The sequence below is a fragment of the Podarcis liolepis genome (assembly GCF_965112155.1).
Source record: "Podarcis liolepis genome assembly, chromosome: 3".
Taxonomy (NCBI): Eukaryota; Metazoa; Chordata; class Lepidosauria; order Squamata; family Lacertidae; genus Podarcis; species Podarcis liolepis.
The window spans coordinates 123,364,681-123,382,008 of record NC_139557.1 but is presented as its reverse complement, the minus strand read 5'-3'; the positions used below and the strand labels follow the sequence as shown (position 1 = coordinate 123,382,008).

The 17,328-nt window shown below is 48.3% G+C and overlaps 1 protein-coding gene across 18 annotated transcripts in view; it reads left to right on the top strand.

Moving 5' to 3' along the window:
- The window catches only part of OTOF (otoferlin), a 202,662-nt gene that overhangs the window by 115,464 nt on the left and 69,870 nt on the right, over nt 1-17,328 (top strand). For all 18 annotated transcript variants that reach the window (XM_083493990.1, XM_083493978.1, XM_083493987.1 and 15 more), the window contains 11 exons: nt 1,735-1,819; nt 3,533-3,692; nt 4,634-4,820; nt 5,866-6,052; nt 7,083-7,306; nt 8,224-8,332; nt 10,537-10,723; nt 11,489-11,609; nt 13,536-13,636; nt 13,840-13,930; nt 16,822-16,938. In XM_083493990.1, coding sequence (XP_083350116.1) covers nt 1,735-1,819; nt 3,533-3,692; nt 4,634-4,820; nt 5,866-6,052; nt 7,083-7,306; nt 8,224-8,332; nt 10,537-10,723; nt 11,489-11,609; nt 13,536-13,636; nt 13,840-13,930; nt 16,822-16,938 — 1,569 coding nt within the window. The remainder of the gene's footprint in view (nt 1-1,734; nt 1,820-3,532; nt 3,693-4,633; nt 4,821-5,865; nt 6,053-7,082; nt 7,307-8,223; nt 8,333-10,536; nt 10,724-11,488; nt 11,610-13,535; nt 13,637-13,839; nt 13,931-16,821; nt 16,939-17,328) is intronic.

Sequence of the window (17,328 nt, the reverse complement as noted above, 5' to 3'; positions counted from 1 at the left end):
GGGGCTGCGGCGCTCATCTTGCTTTACTGGCCGAGGGAGCCGGCGTACAGCTTCCAGGTCATGTGGCCAGCAGGACTAAACCACTTCTGGCGAACCAGAGCAGTGCACGGAAATGCCGTTTACCTTCCCGCCGGAGCGGTACCTATTGATCTACGTGCAGTTTGATGTGCTTTCGAACTGCTAGGTTGGCAGGAGCTGGGACTGAGCAACGGGAGCTCACCCCGTCATCGCGGGGATTCGAACCGCCGACCTTCTGATCAGCAAGTCCTAGGCTCTGTGGTTTAACCCACAGCTCCACCCGCGTCCCTGTGCTTAGGTTACCCACCACAAAAAGAGTTTTTAAGCTCCCAGCATTGCTTGCTGGGCTCTGGTAGTGTGGGAAATTCTGTCTCTCTGCCTCACCCACTAAGGCAGCGGTTCTCAATGTGTGGGTCCCCAGATGTTGTTGGACTACAACTCCCATCGTCCCTAGGCCAGAGCTCAGGGATGATGGGAGTTGTAGTCCCAACAACATCTGGGGACCCACAGGTTGAGAACCACTGCACAAAGGTTTGGATATATGCAATTTTCGCATGTACATGTAATCTTTGCGCCAAACCTGCATGTAAGATATACCGTATTGTCCTGAATATAAGTCTCACTTTCCCCCCAAATTCCAACCGTGAAAAGTTAAAGTGCGGCTTATATTCATGACCTTATGCTATGCAGCGAGGAGTGCTGGGCAAACAGCTCTAGGAGCATGGCAAAGCGGAGCCTGCCCAGTGCATAGACCCCCACACTCTCCCTCAAGGCTGGGAAGGGAGAGAACAAGGAAGGGGAAAGGCCGCCGGCAACACAGCGCAGCTCCTCCCCTTGCACCCAGGATGCAGCCATGAGCAGCGAGGAAGGGAGCAGCTTATATTTGGGGGGGGGTCTCTCTCTTTTCTCTCCCCCTCCAATTTTAAAGGTGCAGCCTATATTCGGGTGCAGCTTATATTCAGGCCAATACGGTATTGCATTGGGTACAGCTTGTGGGATTTGACTTTCCTCAGTGGGTAATTTACTGTATTTTTCGCTGCATAAGATGCACCTGACCATAAGACACACCTAGTTTTTAGAGGAGGAAAGGGGGAAAGCTCCGTTTTGGGGGGCTCAGTTCACAGTTGTGCAGCTTCTTTTGCAAAGGGGGAAAGCCTGATTTCTTGAGGATCAGCTCAAAGTTGTTGAGCTTACTTTGCAAAGGGAAAAAAAATCCTGTTTTTATGGGGTTCAACTCACAGTTCTGCAACTTCTTTAGGAAAGGAAAGGGAGCCGTTTCTACAGTTTCCAGACAGATAATCTAATCAGCCAGTCCCATGTCGCTGGGGAAACAAACAGCCTCCGTCTGCAGAACATTCAAAAATGGAGGCCTGGGCAAGGGAGCCAGCGATCGACCACACATTTGCTCCATAAGACGCACAGACATTTCCCCTTACTTTTTAGGAGGAAAAAAGTGCATCTTATGGAGTGAAAAATACGGTAATACCGTTTAGAAACAGCATTGGACTGACTGGCCACCTTGCTAACTGAAGTGAATTCCTGCATTTACATCCATCCTATCAGTTAAAACAAACAGACAAACAAACATTTCTGTAGCATTTAGGGTTCAGTAGGTGCCCGTTTATCGTATTCCTCAGAAATGTCTGCTGTGAGGCGCAATGTAGGCTCCTCGCTAAACCTCACCTCCAATTCTCCCCCCCCCCCTTTAACCTGAAGGTGATTCATTCCAAAAACCTCCTGCGCAGCGGAACCTTAGTCGGCTCCTTCAAAATGGACGTCGGAACCGTTTACACCCAGCCAGGTAGGTGGCAAAATTTCCCCCCCTGGTGTGGAAGGCTGTTCTCGTGCTGTCAGGACGGCGGCAGTAACTGTGGGAGAAACTTCTCCTTGGCGGTTCAATATGGAGGCTGGCACCAAATTTCCAGTTAGCCAAATTTTATTCATAGAATCATAGAGCTACAAGGGACCCTGAGGGTTTCCAAGCATAGCTGTCAACATTTCCCTTTTTTAAAAGGAAATTCCCTTATTCCAAATAGGATTCCTCGCAAGTAAAGGGAAAAGTTGACAGCTATGCTTCCTAGTCTGATCCTCTGTAATGCAGGAACACAGGGCATCATTTTGGCTGTTCATTTCTCTAGTCATCCGCCCTCTGCCACCCCAACACCTCACCATCTCTTTATCCAACCACAGTCCTGGGAAACACTTACTCAAACCATTTTTTTTCTGTGTGTCCAGAGCCCTCGCTGCACTTTATCTGACATTCTTTTTGTGAGAATGTTCAGGGTGGCAGGAGAGGATATATTCTTTATTGATATCCTTCCTAACTTGTGCTAGCAAGTTCCTTTACTTATCAGAGTTTACATTCCCCTTTTTACATGCACAGCAGATAGCTGGTTGCAGGCTCGTGTGAGCCTCTCACTATTACACAATTCAGTCTGTCTCAGATTGAATTGTACGTTCCTGGAAAGTTCCCTTGAATCCCTCTTAAAAGAATAAAGACGCCACTATCTTATTCAAAGTCAATAAAAGAAGTTTACTTACATCAGTTCACGGTTGGATCCCTGAAGGCAGACTTAATTACAAATACAGTGGATGCTCGGGTTGCGAACGTGATCCATGCAGGATGCACATCTGCAACCTGCAGCATCCACAACCCGCAGCAGCGCATCTGCGCACACATGGGTTGCGATTCAGCACTTCTGCGCATGCGCAAAGTGCGATTAAGTGCTTCTGCACATGCATGAACACCGAAACCCGGAAGTAACCCGTTCCGGTACTTCTAGGTTTTGGCAGTCCGTAACCTGAAAAATGCAACCTGAAGCGTCTGTAACCCAAGGTATGACTTTATGTACATGTGGATCTACTCTATGTGGGAGAATAATCCCAGTGCTTCTGCTAGCTGAGAGCTAGCAGAGCAGTCCTAGCTAAAAGCTGGTCCAACGAAGAAGGAAGTCAAAGAGAGAGAGGCATGCTGTGTGACCCGTCCTTTTGTTACCTGGACAGGTAAGGTCACGCCCACCTTCTATCACATGCAAAAGGAACAGGGAGTTTTGACTGGCTGGACCAAACATCCCCTTGCATGTCCACTCTAGGAAAACAAAGGAATGTTGTATTTGACTGCTCCCAGTGGTTACACCCCACAGTTTTTCACTCTAACTTTCAGCCACGAGGCTCCTCCTAAACTGGTTCTTGCCACTTTTGTGGTCCAGCCACACCCTTTGCAGAGTGACATGGTCCTCACTGATAATGGATTTCACAGAAGTCTGCCCATCCTCTTTGGTGGGCGCCATTGAGGGCTGGTGTCCCCCCTGGCGTCCCGGGAGCCAATGTGGAAAGTCCCAGCGACTGTTTCCCAGGCAGCAATGGGAGCCTAATGAAGCCACGGTTCCTGCACCAGTCCACCTGGGGGAAGGAAGCGCCAGGCTCTGCCGAGATGCTCAACTTGTGGGCGATCCTGCCCTCTCCCGGCCCACCTCGCAGGGTCTCAGGGTGGCTCCTTGTCTTCTCCTTGCAGAGCACCAGTTCTACCACAAGTGGGCGCTCCTCTCGGACCCAGAGGACATCACCGCGGGGCTGAAGGGTTATGTGAAGGTGGACATCGCGGTGGTGGGCAAAGGAGACAACATCAAGACGCCCCACAAGGCGAACGAGACGGACGAGGATGACATTGAGGGGTGAGGAGGGGAGAGGGCGAGGGAGGAGAGAAGAGCAGAGGGAGGGGAAAGGGATGAAGGAGAGAGAGGAGGAGAAGAAGAGTTTGGACTTGATATGCCACCTTTCACTCCCCCTTAAGGCAGGGGTCGGCAAGCTTTACCTCACCTGGGCCAGTTCACTCCAGCAGAGACACAACACAGACGAGATTTTTGGCACCAGAGAAGCAAGTCCCCATGCCAGTTTAGGACAGCGTATGGGGACTTGGTTCGGGGGTGGCTCGGGGGCCAGTTAAACAACCCCCGTGGGCCATTTGTGGCCCATGGGCCTTAGGTTGCTGACCCCTGCCTTAAAGTGGGGTCTCAAAGTGGCTAACAATCTTCTTTCCCTTCCTCCTCCACAACAAACACTCTGTGAGATGAGTGGGGCTGAGAGACTTCAGAGAAGTGTGACTGGCCCAAGGTCACCCAGCAGCTGCATGTGGAGGAGCAGGGAAGCGAACCCGGTTCACCAGATTACGAGTCCACCGGTCTTAACCACTACACCACTCTTTTACAGATTGTTCTTTGCTGAAAGGAAATTACATGAAAATGATGTATAGATGGTATATAACACCAGTGCAGATAGGAAGAATGTATAAAACTGCTTCAAATATATGCTGGAAATGTAAGGAAAAAGAAGGGACTTTTTACCATATGTGGTGGGACTGTAGTAAGATTTTAAAAAACTGGGAAATGATATACAATGAGTTGAAGAAAATGTTCCAATTCACATTTGTAAAAAAGCCTGAAGCATTTTTGTTAGGGATGGTAGGAAAAAACCTGCCAAGGAAATTGAAGAACATTTTCATGTATGCAACAACGGTGGCAAGAGCGCTTCAGGTTTCTTAACAAATGTCAGATGGAACATTTTCTTCAACTCATTGTATATCGTTTCCCAAAACGGTCTTGACTGTGTCTTGCAGGAACCTGCTCCTTCCTGACGGCGTCCCTCCGGAGCGGCAGTGGGCGCGCTTCTACATCAAGATCTACCGGGCAGAGGGTCTCCCTCGCATGAACACCAGTATCATGGCCAACGTCAAGAAGGCCCTCATTGGAGAGAACAAGGACCTGGTGGACCCCTACGTCCAGGTCCTCTTTGCAGGACAAAAGGTACGTGGGCATGTTAAGAGAGCCTTGGGCCACCTGAGAGTTCCCCTCGCTTGCAGAGAGACAACTGGCTTTTTTAAAATGTGCATCCTTTGGACTATTGCTCTAATCAGTTAGACTGCAACAGCCATTCAATAAATAGAAGAAAACTGAATTATTATTATATTGGTTTAGATATCAAAAGGTGCTGAGAAAAATAACTTTGCTTGTCAAATTTCAAACCACAAGGATCGGCAAGTCCGAGGCTCTGTGGTTTAACCCACAGCGCCACTCGCATCTATTCCTTTAAAGGACTATCACCTTAAAGGAAGGAATAGTACCATGTTATTCCTTGTTGGTCAGACCCCCACCTGGAGTCCTTCGTCCAATTCTGGGCACCACAATTTAAGAAGGATGTTGATAAGTTGGAAGGTGTGCAGAGGAGGGAGACCAAGATGATTCTATGAAATTGTATTCTATGACATTGTAATCTGCTGCGTGGCTCAATCTGGTTGTGGCCTGGGACCTTTGATCAGCCTTAGATGGCCACTGGCTTCTATTAGATCATTCCCAGAAGATCCCTATCAAGGGATGCAGTTCCTGAGGACTATATGGAACCTCCAGCACCAGGAGCAGCTTACCTTTGAATGCACGTTGCTGGCAAGAGCCAGTGTGGTGTAGTGGTGAAGAGCGGTGGACTCGTAATCTGGGGAACCGGGTTCGCGTCTCCGCTCCTCCACATGCAGCTGCTGGGTGACCTTGGGCCAGTCACACTTCTTTGAAGTCTCTCATCAGCCCCACTCACCTCACAGAGTGTTTTTTGTGGGGAGGAAGGGAAAGGAGAATGTGAGCTGCTTTGAGACTCCTTCGGGTAGTGATAAAGCGGGATATCAAATCCAAACTCTTCGTCTTCTTCTTCAAACAACAGTAGGAGAACGTGGTTGTCTGTAGGCTTCCTGGGAACATCTGTCTCTCCACTCTTGGAGACAGGATGCTGGGCTAGACGGACCTTCAGGTTTTGGCCCGTTGAGGTTCTTCTGGTGTCCTTATCTCCTTATGTCTTTCTCAGGGGAAAACCTCAGTCCAGAAAAGCAGCTACGAGCCCACGTGGAACGAGCAGATTGTCTTCACGGAAATGTTCCCCCCACTGTGCAAGCGGATCAAGGTCCAGATCCGTGATTCTGACAAGGTCAACGATGTGGCCATTGGGACCCATTTCATCGACCTCAGGAAGATCTCCAACGAAGGAGACAAAGGTGAGGTGAAGCACGAACGAAGTGCCATTGTTTTGCAAAAAAGCAAAAACAAAACCGGCACAGCATATCCAGGATAGACATAATATTAGTTTGGTCTAATTTTCTTTTAAAGTTATCCAATTCCCTGGTCCTGAATGGGGCAACTGTGCCTCTGAAGGACCAGGTGCGCAGCCTGGGAGTCATTTTGGACTCAGAGCTGTCCATGGAGGCACAGGTCAATTCTGTGTCCAGGGCAGCTGTCTACCAGCTCCATCTGGTACGCAGGATGAGACTCTACCTGCCCGCGGACTGCCTCGCCAAAGTGGTGCATGTTCTGGTTATCTCCCGCTTGGACTACTGCCATGAGCTCTATGTGGGGCTACCTTTGAAGGTGACCCAGAAACTACAACTAATCCAGAACGCAGCAGCCAGACTGGTGACTGGGAGCGACCGCCAAGACCATATATCACCGGTCTTGAAAGACCTACATTGGCTCCCAGTACGTTTCTGGGCAAAATTCAAAGTGTTGGTGCTGACCTTTAAAGCCCTAAACTGCCTCGGTCCAGTATATCTGAAGGAGTGCCTCCACCCCCATCGTTTTACCCGGACACTGGGGTCCAGCACCGAGGGCCTTCTGGCAGTTCCCTCACTGCGAGAAGCCAAGTTACAGGGAACCAGGCAGAGGGCCTTCTCGGTAGTGGCGCCCTCCCTGTGGAACGCCCTCCCACCAGATGTCAAAGAGAACAACAACTACCAGACTTTTAGAAGACATCTGAAGGCAGCCCTGTTTAGGGAAGCTTTTAATGTGTGACATTTTAATGTATTTTTAATCTTTGTTAGAAGCCGCCCAGAGTGGCTGGGGAAGCCCAGCCGGATGGGTGGGGTATAAATAATAAATAAATTATTATTATTATTATTATTATTATTATTATTATTATTATTATTATTATTTGGTGTCTGCTATTGCCTTCTGCTGGAGCGAGTTCCACAGGTTAACGATGCGCTGCGTCAACATTGACCTTCTTCCCTTTGCTCTGCTGTTCTTGGCCAGGCTTCCTGCCCACGTTTGGCCCTGCCTGGGTGAACATGTACGGCTCTACGCGCAACTACACCCTGATGGATGAGCACCAGGACTTGAACGAGGGCCTGGGTGAAGGAGTCTCCTTCCGTGCCCGCCTCCTGCTCAGCTTGGCCGTGGAAATCTTGGATACCAGCAATCCGGAGCTCACCAGCTCCACCGAAGTCCAAGTCGAGATGGCCACGGCAGTTGCCGACGTAAGTCTCTGATCCTGGCCCAACCCAGCCAGATGGGCAGGGTATAAATAATAAAATTATTGTTATTACTATCCTTTCCTTGCTAGTTCTTGTTTATTCTGTGGTTCCTTAAGCTCCACTGCAAGGGTAGCAGGGAACACTAGCTTTTCTATGGATTTCCTTCCCCTAGGATTTAGCTCCTGACTTGTGAGTTATTGCAGGATTTGGACCCCAGAGGCAGTGCCCTTATTTCTCTCAGTTGCTTTAGTTAAATAAATGGGCCTTACTTACTTCTTGCATTGCAAGGGGCTGGACTAGATGGCTTCTGGGGTCCATTCCAACTCTATAGTTCTATGATTCTATACCCTCTCCTCACACATCTGCCGAACTTGCCTTGACTGTCAGGGTTCCTTCCAGCCGGATGCAGCAAGTTCTTCCTATGTCCTTTTGTTCTAATAATTTTTTATATTTTCCCCATACCCTAAAAATTGATTTCCTTATTATATGATTCTGAAAACCTTCATGTACCTTTGCTTTTTCATACCATAAAGATGCATGCCATCCAAATGTGTTATCATGTCCTTCTAAATCTAAAATATCCCCATTTCTCAATATTATCCGATCCCAGATCCAGCAAATACAGGATGCCTCATAATATAGTTTTAAGTCCAGCAAGGCGAACCCCACCCCTTAACATCTGATAGCAATTTATATTTTATCCTTGGTTTCTTCCCCTGCCAGATGAATCTGGAAATATTTTTTTGCCATTCTTTAAAGCTTCGAGTACCGCCTATCACCAGGATCGATTGGAATAAATATAACATTCTTAGCAAGACAATCATTTTAATCACTGATATTCTTCCCCAGAACAATAAATTCATTCTACCCCAAATCTCCAACTTCCTAAGTTCGTCTTATGTCCTTCTCCCACCCACCAGAACTGCACGGGCAAGATGGATGAGTTCTTTCTCTTTGGGTCCTTCCTGGAGGCCACCATGATTGACAGGAAGAATGGAGACAAGCCCATCAACTTTGAGGTCACCATAGGTTGGTATGGCTTCATTAAGGGATGGGGTGAGCAGCCCCACCAAGGAGGGGCATTGGCCTTCTGGCGTGCTGTGCGCACAGAACTGTGCGCATTTACCATATTTTTTGCTCTATAAGACTCACTTTTCCCCTCCTAAAAAGTAAGGGGAAATGTGTGTGCGTCTTATGGAGCAGATGCAGGCTGTGTAGCTATCCCAGAAGCCAGAACAGCAAGAGGGATCGCTGCTTTCACTGCGCAGCGATCCCTCTTGCTGTTCTGACTTCTGAGATTCAGAATATTTTTCTTCTTGTTTTTCTCCTCCAAAAACTAGGTGCGTCTTATGGTCTGGTGCGTCTTGTAGAGCGAAAAATACGGTAACTCCCGTTTGCAGCAAATAAACTCAGTCCTTTACAGCAGAAGGCAGCAGAATCAACTGTGGTTGGAATAGTAACATCAAGGGTTTTATTTAGAAAGCAAATAACAAGACAACAAGGCAACTCTCACACCGATCTTCTTCCATAGTCAGAGTCAAGAGCAAGCATAAGGAAAACAAGAGCAGTAGAGCAGAGAGGGAGGAGACATTTAAATAGTTCCCATACTCATGAATCAATTGAGCAATTAAAGGCAACCTGCAACATTATGCAATGTGAGAATGAGACATTACAACAGCCATGTGCAAAATGTGGCACTGGAAGAAGAGCATTGAGGACCAAGTGTGTAGGAATAACGGAGAACGTCGGGAGGTTGTATGCAGGTGAGCTGTGCAGAAGAACGCTGGCAAGCATACTCCAAGCAAGCTGCCGACTAGCTGTGCAGAGGCTCCTTTTATTAGCAGAAGTCAATAATTGGATACAGTAGTGAAACCACCCTGAACATGATGTATCTGTCAGGATTCTCAAGCCTTCTCATGAGAAACTGGCCACTCTCCAGGCACCTGGCTTGATCTCCTTGTTGACCTCCCTGTCTGCATTCCCGGCAGGATTCAGGCTAGGTCGCGATCGGCGATCCTCCTCAGCGTGAGAAGGACACACCACTCTTCCCTGCTCCCTGCTTCCCCCCAGGGAGGGGAAAGAGATAGACAGAAATGTATTTACATGCCTTTATTTCTGTCTTTGCAGCATTACAGAGAAACGCGTCTGCTCTCTTCAGACACCATCATCAGAGAGCCAAACTCCACCTCCTGTACTTCCTGTACAGGTCAAATTACACTCTGAGCTAAATCCAGTGCTCAGCACAGTGAATAGACTGTCCCTTTGTTCTCACGGTACAGTCCCAAACATTCCCATCATGTTTTGCTTTCCAGCCAGCTGCAGCTCGCTGCCGCATTGCTCCTTTTCCGTAACAGTACCTCCATCTAAGCACATTTCCAGCTTTGTCAAATACACGTGTCAGCAGGTGTTTCCCTAAAATGTTTTCCCCGATACTTCATTACGTCTGCGTCCCCGGTCACGCTCCAGCCAAGCGTTATGTCTAGTAACCAAATCTGTGAGAGGACAAACGGTCTGGGGGGAAACCCTGTCTTCTGGCCAAGAGGCTAGAATTCAGGGAGCGTGGCCGCAAGGCTCCTTGGCACGTTGTGGCATGCCGTGTGTGATGTATGCCTCAGCACCGGTGGAGCGTCACTCCCACAAAATGGTATCAGAAATCAAATCTGAGGCTTCTTCTTTGATGATCCCTTGTAGCCGAGTAAGATTGTCTTCCATAAACACGGTCTTAACAGTGAGTCCGTAGGTGACTATGGTGGCCAATTCTGGATCCACACGTCCTTCCACAGTGGGGACATAGGCTTCTGGGCAGGAGTTGATCACGGTGTGGATTTGCCAAGCGTGCCTTCCTCTTGGCACGTTTCTCCCTTGTGTCCTGAGTTCGAGCGTCTTCAAAGCCCACGACACCTTTGGTGAAGGCTGTTTTCCAACTGGAGCGCTCGCAGGCCAGTGTTTCCCAGTTGTCGGTGTTTATGCTACATTTTCTTAGATCTGCCTTGAGAGAGTCTTTGAACCTCTTTTGTTGATCACCAGCATTATGCGCTGCCCTTGACTCAGATTATTCCTGAACTGTGTATCACAAGATCCTAGGGTTGCATAGTTCAAAAAGTGTAGATCCAGACACAAAAGTTGCGATGGGTAAATACCGATTACATCCAGGAAATTCCGGCTGTATGGCAACCCTAGTTCCATCCGACTCTGCCGTTCCATGGTAAGTCTATCCCTTCTGTTTTCCCCAGGCAATTATGGCAATGAAATCGATGGGATGTCCAAGCCCATGATCAAGAAGAAGAAAGATAGTGGAGGAGATGGAAATGAGGAAGAGTCTCAGCTGCTGGAGAACGAGAGTGACGAGGAAAGCACAGACGACGGGGAGTTTGTCTCCATCTCCTCTTCCCCACCTTTGAGGCCTTTGATCACCGACAGGCAAGCGAAACTTTGGCTGGTCCGGTTGATGTGAAAGGGTGGAAAGGGTGGTGGAGAGAGGTCCCAGAATTTCTTCTTGCCTCCTTAGGTCATCACATAGTATGGTCCATCGAGGGCAGTAGCGCTGAGCAGACCCCAGAGGACTCCCTTGCAGGGTTGGTGGGCTGATTTAATGCACACATTTATTTCGATGAGAACATAGGCTCACAGAACCAACACAATTCAAAGTGTTGGTGCTGACCTTTAAAGCCCTAAACGGCCTTGGTCCAGTAGACCTGAAGGAGCGTCTCCACCCCCATCGTTCAGCCCGGACACTGAGGTCCAGCTATGAGGGCCTTCTGGCGGTTCCCTCACTGCGAGAAATGAGGTTACAGGGAACCAGGCAGAGGGCCTTCTCGGTGGTGGCACCTGCTCTGTGGAACGCCCTCCCACCAGATGTCAAAGAGAAAAATAACTACCAAACTTTTAGAAGACACCTGAAGGCAGCCCTGTTTAGGGAAGCTTTTAATGTGTGACATTTTAATGTATTTTTAATCTTTGTTAGAAGCCACCCAGAGTGGCGTGCTGACTCTGAACTTAGCCGCTTCCTTGAGAACGTATCATGGCTAACAGCCTGTGATTACTTCTCCGAAAGCCAGCTAAGTCAGCAACCATCTCCGCATCTTGTGGCAGAGAGTTCCGTAAGTTCTGAACAGTTGCTGCCCAACTATAGCCCCTTTCAACTCGTGAGATTAACTGCCTGCTCCTTCCTCCCCCTCCTCCCAGGAACTACTTCCACCTGCCGTATTTTGAGAAGAAGCCTTGCATCTACATTAAGAGCTGGTGGCAGGACCAGCGAAGGCGTCTCTACAACTCCAACATCATGGACAAGATTGCGGACAAGCTGGTGGGCACCCAAGAGGGTCTGGGGGAGGTGTGGGGTGGGGAGGGAAACATTGTGGTGACCCATGGCTCCAGTTGCTAGATGACCCTTGGCCCCTTCCAACTCTGCAATTCTATCTTCTTCTTCTTTGGCGATTTCTCGTAGCCGAGTAAGATTGTCTTCCATAAACACGGTGTCAGGGCTGCCTCAGGTCCCAGCTCACAAAGGACCAATGCCAGTTTCTCTTTATATACAGAAGTCTTTATTGAAGTTCATTTTCGGTTTGACAGCCGCGGCGCGCAGCCCTACGTCTGAAACCCTAGACTGTTGAAGCTCCGTCTGAATCCGTCCCTCCCCGACACCAGTTTAAGACCCTTGCCTTGCTCCACCTCCTTCTTTGCTCTCTCTTCCGCTGGGTCCTCCTGCCCGCTGGGGTTTCGCCCTTCCTAGACTCTTCTGACGCTGATTCCCCTGATTGTTCTCCCTCCCTCCGGCGGGCTTTAGGACCTGGTTCCCAATCCGGGCTCTCTGCTGTCCCGCGCGCCTGTACATTTGAACTTGGCGCGCGCGCCCAGCTCCCAACCTTCCTTCTGACCGTTACGCTACTCCTGTCACTGCTTTCCTCCTCTTCCGGGAGGTTAGCTGGCTCTGACCTCTCCTCCATTCCCCCCTTCTCCGATGGAGGCATGGTCAGCCCTGACTCATCTCCTCTCCCTGCTGGAGGAGACGCTGGCTCTGACACACGGGAACCTTCCCCCCCCCCGCTACGCTCTGGTGGGGAAGCTGGTCCTGATCTCCAGCTGCCGCTTTGGGATTACCCGCTGGCCCCTTGCTTCTGGTGCGTCCCCCCTGGGACCCCCCTTGTCCTGACCACCGACGCCCCCTTCTGGGAATCCTCTGATTCGCTGGAGAGGCTCATGGAATCCCTCGGATCACTGTCATTCTCCCCCCCCCCCGCTGTCCTCAGATTCTTCCCATTCACTCTCCATCTCCTGTCTCCACTGTGCCTCTGTCCCTGAACCCCTGACACACGGTTTTAACAATGAGTCCGTAATTGACTGTGGAGGCCAATTCTGGATCCACACGCCCTTCCACAGTGGGGACATTGGCTTCTGGGGCGGAGTTGATCACGATGAGGGTTTGCCAAGTGTGCCTTCCTCTTAGCACGCTTCTCCCTTTTGTCCTGAGTTTGAGCATCTTCAAAGCCCATGTCACCTTTGGTAAAGGCTGTTCTCCAATTGGAGCGCTTGCAGACCAATGTTTCCCAATTGTTGGTGTTTATACTACATTTTTGAGGGATGCAGGTGGCGCTGTGGGTTAAACCTCAGAGCCTAGGACTTGCCGAGCAGAAGGTCAGCGGTTCAAATCCCCACGACGGGGTGAGCACCCGTTTCTTGGTCCCTGCTCCTGCCAACCTAGCAGTTTGAAAGCACGTCAAAGTGCAAGTAGATCAATAGGTACCGCTCTGGCGGGAAGGACAAACGGCGTTTCTGTGTGCTGCTCTGGTTCGCCAGAAGTGGCTTAGTCATGCTGGCCACATGACCCGGAAGCTGTATGCCGGCTCCCTTGGCCTGTAAAGCAAGATGAGCGCCGCAACCCCAGAGTCGTCCGCGACTGGACCTAACGGCCAGACCTAATGGTCCCTTTACCTTTACCTTTATACTACATTTTTTTAAAAAAAATGCTTTGAGAGAGTCTTTAAACCTCTTTTGTTGACCACCAGCACTATGCTTACCATTTTAAAGTTCAGAATAGAGTAGTTGCTTTGGAAGACGATCATTAGGCATCCGCACAACATGACCAGTCCAACAAAGCTGATGTTGAAGAATCATTGCTTCAACACTGGTGATCTTTACTTCTTCCACTACACTGGCATTAGTTCGCCTGTCTTCCTGAGCTCCGCCCTGCCTGGTAGCCCTGCTACATTGACTGTTGTTTTTGACCTTCCAGGAAGAAGGCTTGAATGACGTTCATGAGATGATGAAGACTGAGAAGCCGCACCCGGAACGGCGCCTCCGAGGGGTCCTGGAGGAGCTGAGCAGTGCATGCCTGTGAGTCAGCCACAACTGGGGGGAGAAGGACCCTCAAAATATCAGGACGTTGCAAGGGAAGGACCATGAGATTCATCCCGCTGCCAAACTGTCTCCTCAAGTCTGGGCACACACACCCCTCCCAGACCATCTTTGCTGCCCTTTCTTGTTGGCACCAGCTTAAGTCTCTCTTCTCTGCCCCACCCCTTGACCTGTCCCAACAGGCGGTTTGTGACCCTCTCCAACAAGGACCAAAACCATTCCTCCCGGACGCGGCTGGACCGGGAGAGGCTGAAATCATGCATGCGGGAACTGGTGAGTGTCTCTCCAGGTTGGGAGCCCCGAGATGGAAAAAAAGGGGAAATCGAATGGGCAGGGGGTGCAGTGGGCAGAGGTGCCCAAGAGAGCCTTTTCCACACTCTTTTCGGGAAGCTTTTAATGTTTGATGTATTATAGTATTTTAATATTCTTTTGGAAGCCGCCCAGAGTGGCTGGGGAAGCCCAGCCAGATGGGCGGGGTATAAATAATAAATTATTATTATTATTATTATTATTATTATTATTATTATTATTATTATTATTATTATTATTTTCCTAGCCCGATTGCAACACAACAGCCCTGCAGTGTTGCCAGTGGGCACGATTCTCTGGTGGTTGCTGCCCCCACCCTCCCATATTCTAGTGCAAGATCAAAGCAGCTGGATCGTTTCCCTGGTGGACCCCCCACCTAAACTTCCTAAAATATCTGAAGAAGTGTGCATGCACACGGAAGCTTATATTTTTATATATTCCTAAAATATTTTTATTATTATTTATTGAATTTATATACCCCCTATACCCGAAGGTCTCAGGGCGGTTCACAGAACAAAATATAAAACCACAAAATATATAATCAAAATAAAAACAATAACCCAGTATCCCCCCCCCAAACCACATTTTAAAAGGGCATAGGGACACAGAGCAATGCACTCTGCTTATGAGTTACTCAGAGTGTAAAGGCAGAGATGGTCGTCTCTTACAACCCTCGTCCTAAACTTGAATTTCTAAAAGCCCAAGGCTGGCAATCGCACGCATGTCAGTGGTCAAATTATGAAATGTTATTAAAAATAAGAGGTGGAGGAAAAGCAACCAGAAGGTCAAAACAGAATACAAAATAAACCAGAGCATTGTGGCTCTAAAACTGAACTAATCCTAGCCTATTCCTGACACTATAGCTGTTACCCATTGTGGGAATGCGTTTAGACACCAGTTATTATCCTTCCTCGCTCATGCTTGTGAAATCAGTGGAGTATCATCCTTTGCAGCTTAAACTTGGAAGCTGAGACAAGATATATCTTAGCTTCTACAAACAATAATCTGGGGTGCTCTAAAGGCAGACTGGATTCTCCTGGAATTACCCATTTTCTCCCCCTTAAAAATAATCACACATACACTGTTTCGTAAAAAAGTAAAAGTAGTGTTTACTTACATAAGTGGGTATCGAAGCAGCAATTGCAGAAATGAAAAGAAGGCGGGTTTATATCTACTATCTGAATTACAAAAGTACAGAATCGAGGTTCAAAATTGTGTCTGAGCTATGGATCTCAGACACTCATGTGTGGTCAGCTTGGAGGCATGACGAATAAAGAGATGCTCAGGCAGGAAGGAAGGAAGGATGTAGCGTTACAACTTCCTGCCAAGGCAGACAAAGGAAGCGATCTCACAGAGTTCTCTCTAGCAATTTGTAAAGGAAAGATCTGGGGCCCTCGGTCCTTTCATGTGCCTATCAGGCAAAACATGAATGGTTGGTCTTGACTGCAGTAATGATGCACACAAGTAGGCAGGGAGGATAGTCATCTTCGCCCCAAATCAGGTCTGGATCCCGGATGGTGAGAACCAACTCAACTGCAGGGAGGCTCTTTAAAGACTCTCTCCCTTGTCTTCGGAGGGACGGACTTCCGAACCTTGCTGACCAATGGGCCATTACATTTCAGTGCCAAGGAAATACGGTGCGATTGTGGGGAAGGGAATGCAATCGATTGTGGATCATTTGTGGGCTCAAAAACAGGAACAAGAAGTACCGTTGCATTTGCTGGCTTGCTTGATTTCTGGACTTTGGAGGAGCCAGCAAACGTCAGAAATTCCCACTGCTTCCATTCTCATTCTAATTGGCGTTTTCCAACATCCTTTTCACCAAGACCAGCATAAATACCTGTGTTTGAACAATCACATTTTCTAAAGTAAAGTAAGATAGCAACAGACATCAGCAGAGCCTTCAGTGACCCCAGTTTAGTAGACAAGGATGTTTATTATTATTATTATTATTATTATTATTATTATTATTATTATTATTATTTTATTTTATTATAGATTTTCTTGATTTACAAAAGTGTTTGCAATCTCTCTCTCTTGTATTTTTTCCCCATGTAACATTTTTACAAATCAGTTTCATTTGTTGAGACATTAGGAAGAAAAAGGGGAAAGAGGGGGGGGGGAAGGATGGGTGGGGTCAGGTGGCGATGTTTCTATTTTACTTACTGTATGTAGGGTTTGGTGTCAGCATTGCTTGTGCAGGTTCTTTGCTGTTCGCTTGTGTTCCTTTGGACAACAGCCATATGAGAAATAAGTAAAATAACCAAGCAAGTATTAGAAATCACCCCAGAATTGGCCCTACTAAACATCTCCCAAGACAATAATGCCCATTTAAACCACAAAGAACTCATAACCCACCTGCTCTCAGCAGCTAGAAACATCATAACCAGACACTGGAGAGACCTGTAAGCATGGACCAATGGTGCCAAATAGTATGGGAAACAGCCCTACTAGAAAAATTAACCAATAAACTGAAACTGACACGGGGACAAATAGAAGAAGACGCCTTCACTCCAGTATGGCTCCCCTTTATCACATACACAGCCCAACAAGACAACGACAAGAATCCACCAACAGCATACAAATCAATATGGCTAACCTGATCCAAAACACCCACCCACCCCACTCACACATGAAAACAAAGATCACCACAGCCAACCACAAATGGACAGCCACACCCCAGGCCAACCCCAACCTCTCTCACCACCAAAGTAGACAGGGATGTTGAGTCTCACCCCCTTCCATTTCCTAAATTCATGTCATTTTTGCAGTCCAATGCTTCCTCCTCTTTCATCCCCATGACATCTCTCTCTCTCTCTCTCTCTTTCTCTCTCCTTGCATCCAACACCATGCAGGAGACAATGGGTCAGCAGGCCAAGACCATGCGATCCCAGGTCAAGAAAACCACCATCAGAGACAAGCTGAAGCAGGCACAGAACTTCTTGCAAAAGCTGCGGTTCCTGGCAGATGAGGTGAGGTGACCAGGTTCATCCATATGTAACTTGAGCCTTGCTTAAATATCTCAGTACAGTGGTGCCCCGCAAGACGAATGCCTCACAAGACGAAAGAGTTTTCCGTTTTGGAGGTGCTTCGCAAAACGAATCTCCTATGGGCTTGCTTCGCAAGACGAAAATGTCTTGCGAGTTCCTGCGGGTTTTTTTTCCCTCCCCCCCTTTTTCTAAGCCGCTAAGCCGCTTATCCGCTAAGCCGATGAGCCGATAAGCCGCTAAAAGCTGCTAATAGCGCTAATCCGCTAATCCGTCAATGGGCTTGCTTCACAAGACGAAAAAACCGCTAGACGAAGAGAATCACAGAACGGATTCTTTTCGTCTTGCGAGGCACCACTGTACTGGGCTTTGAGC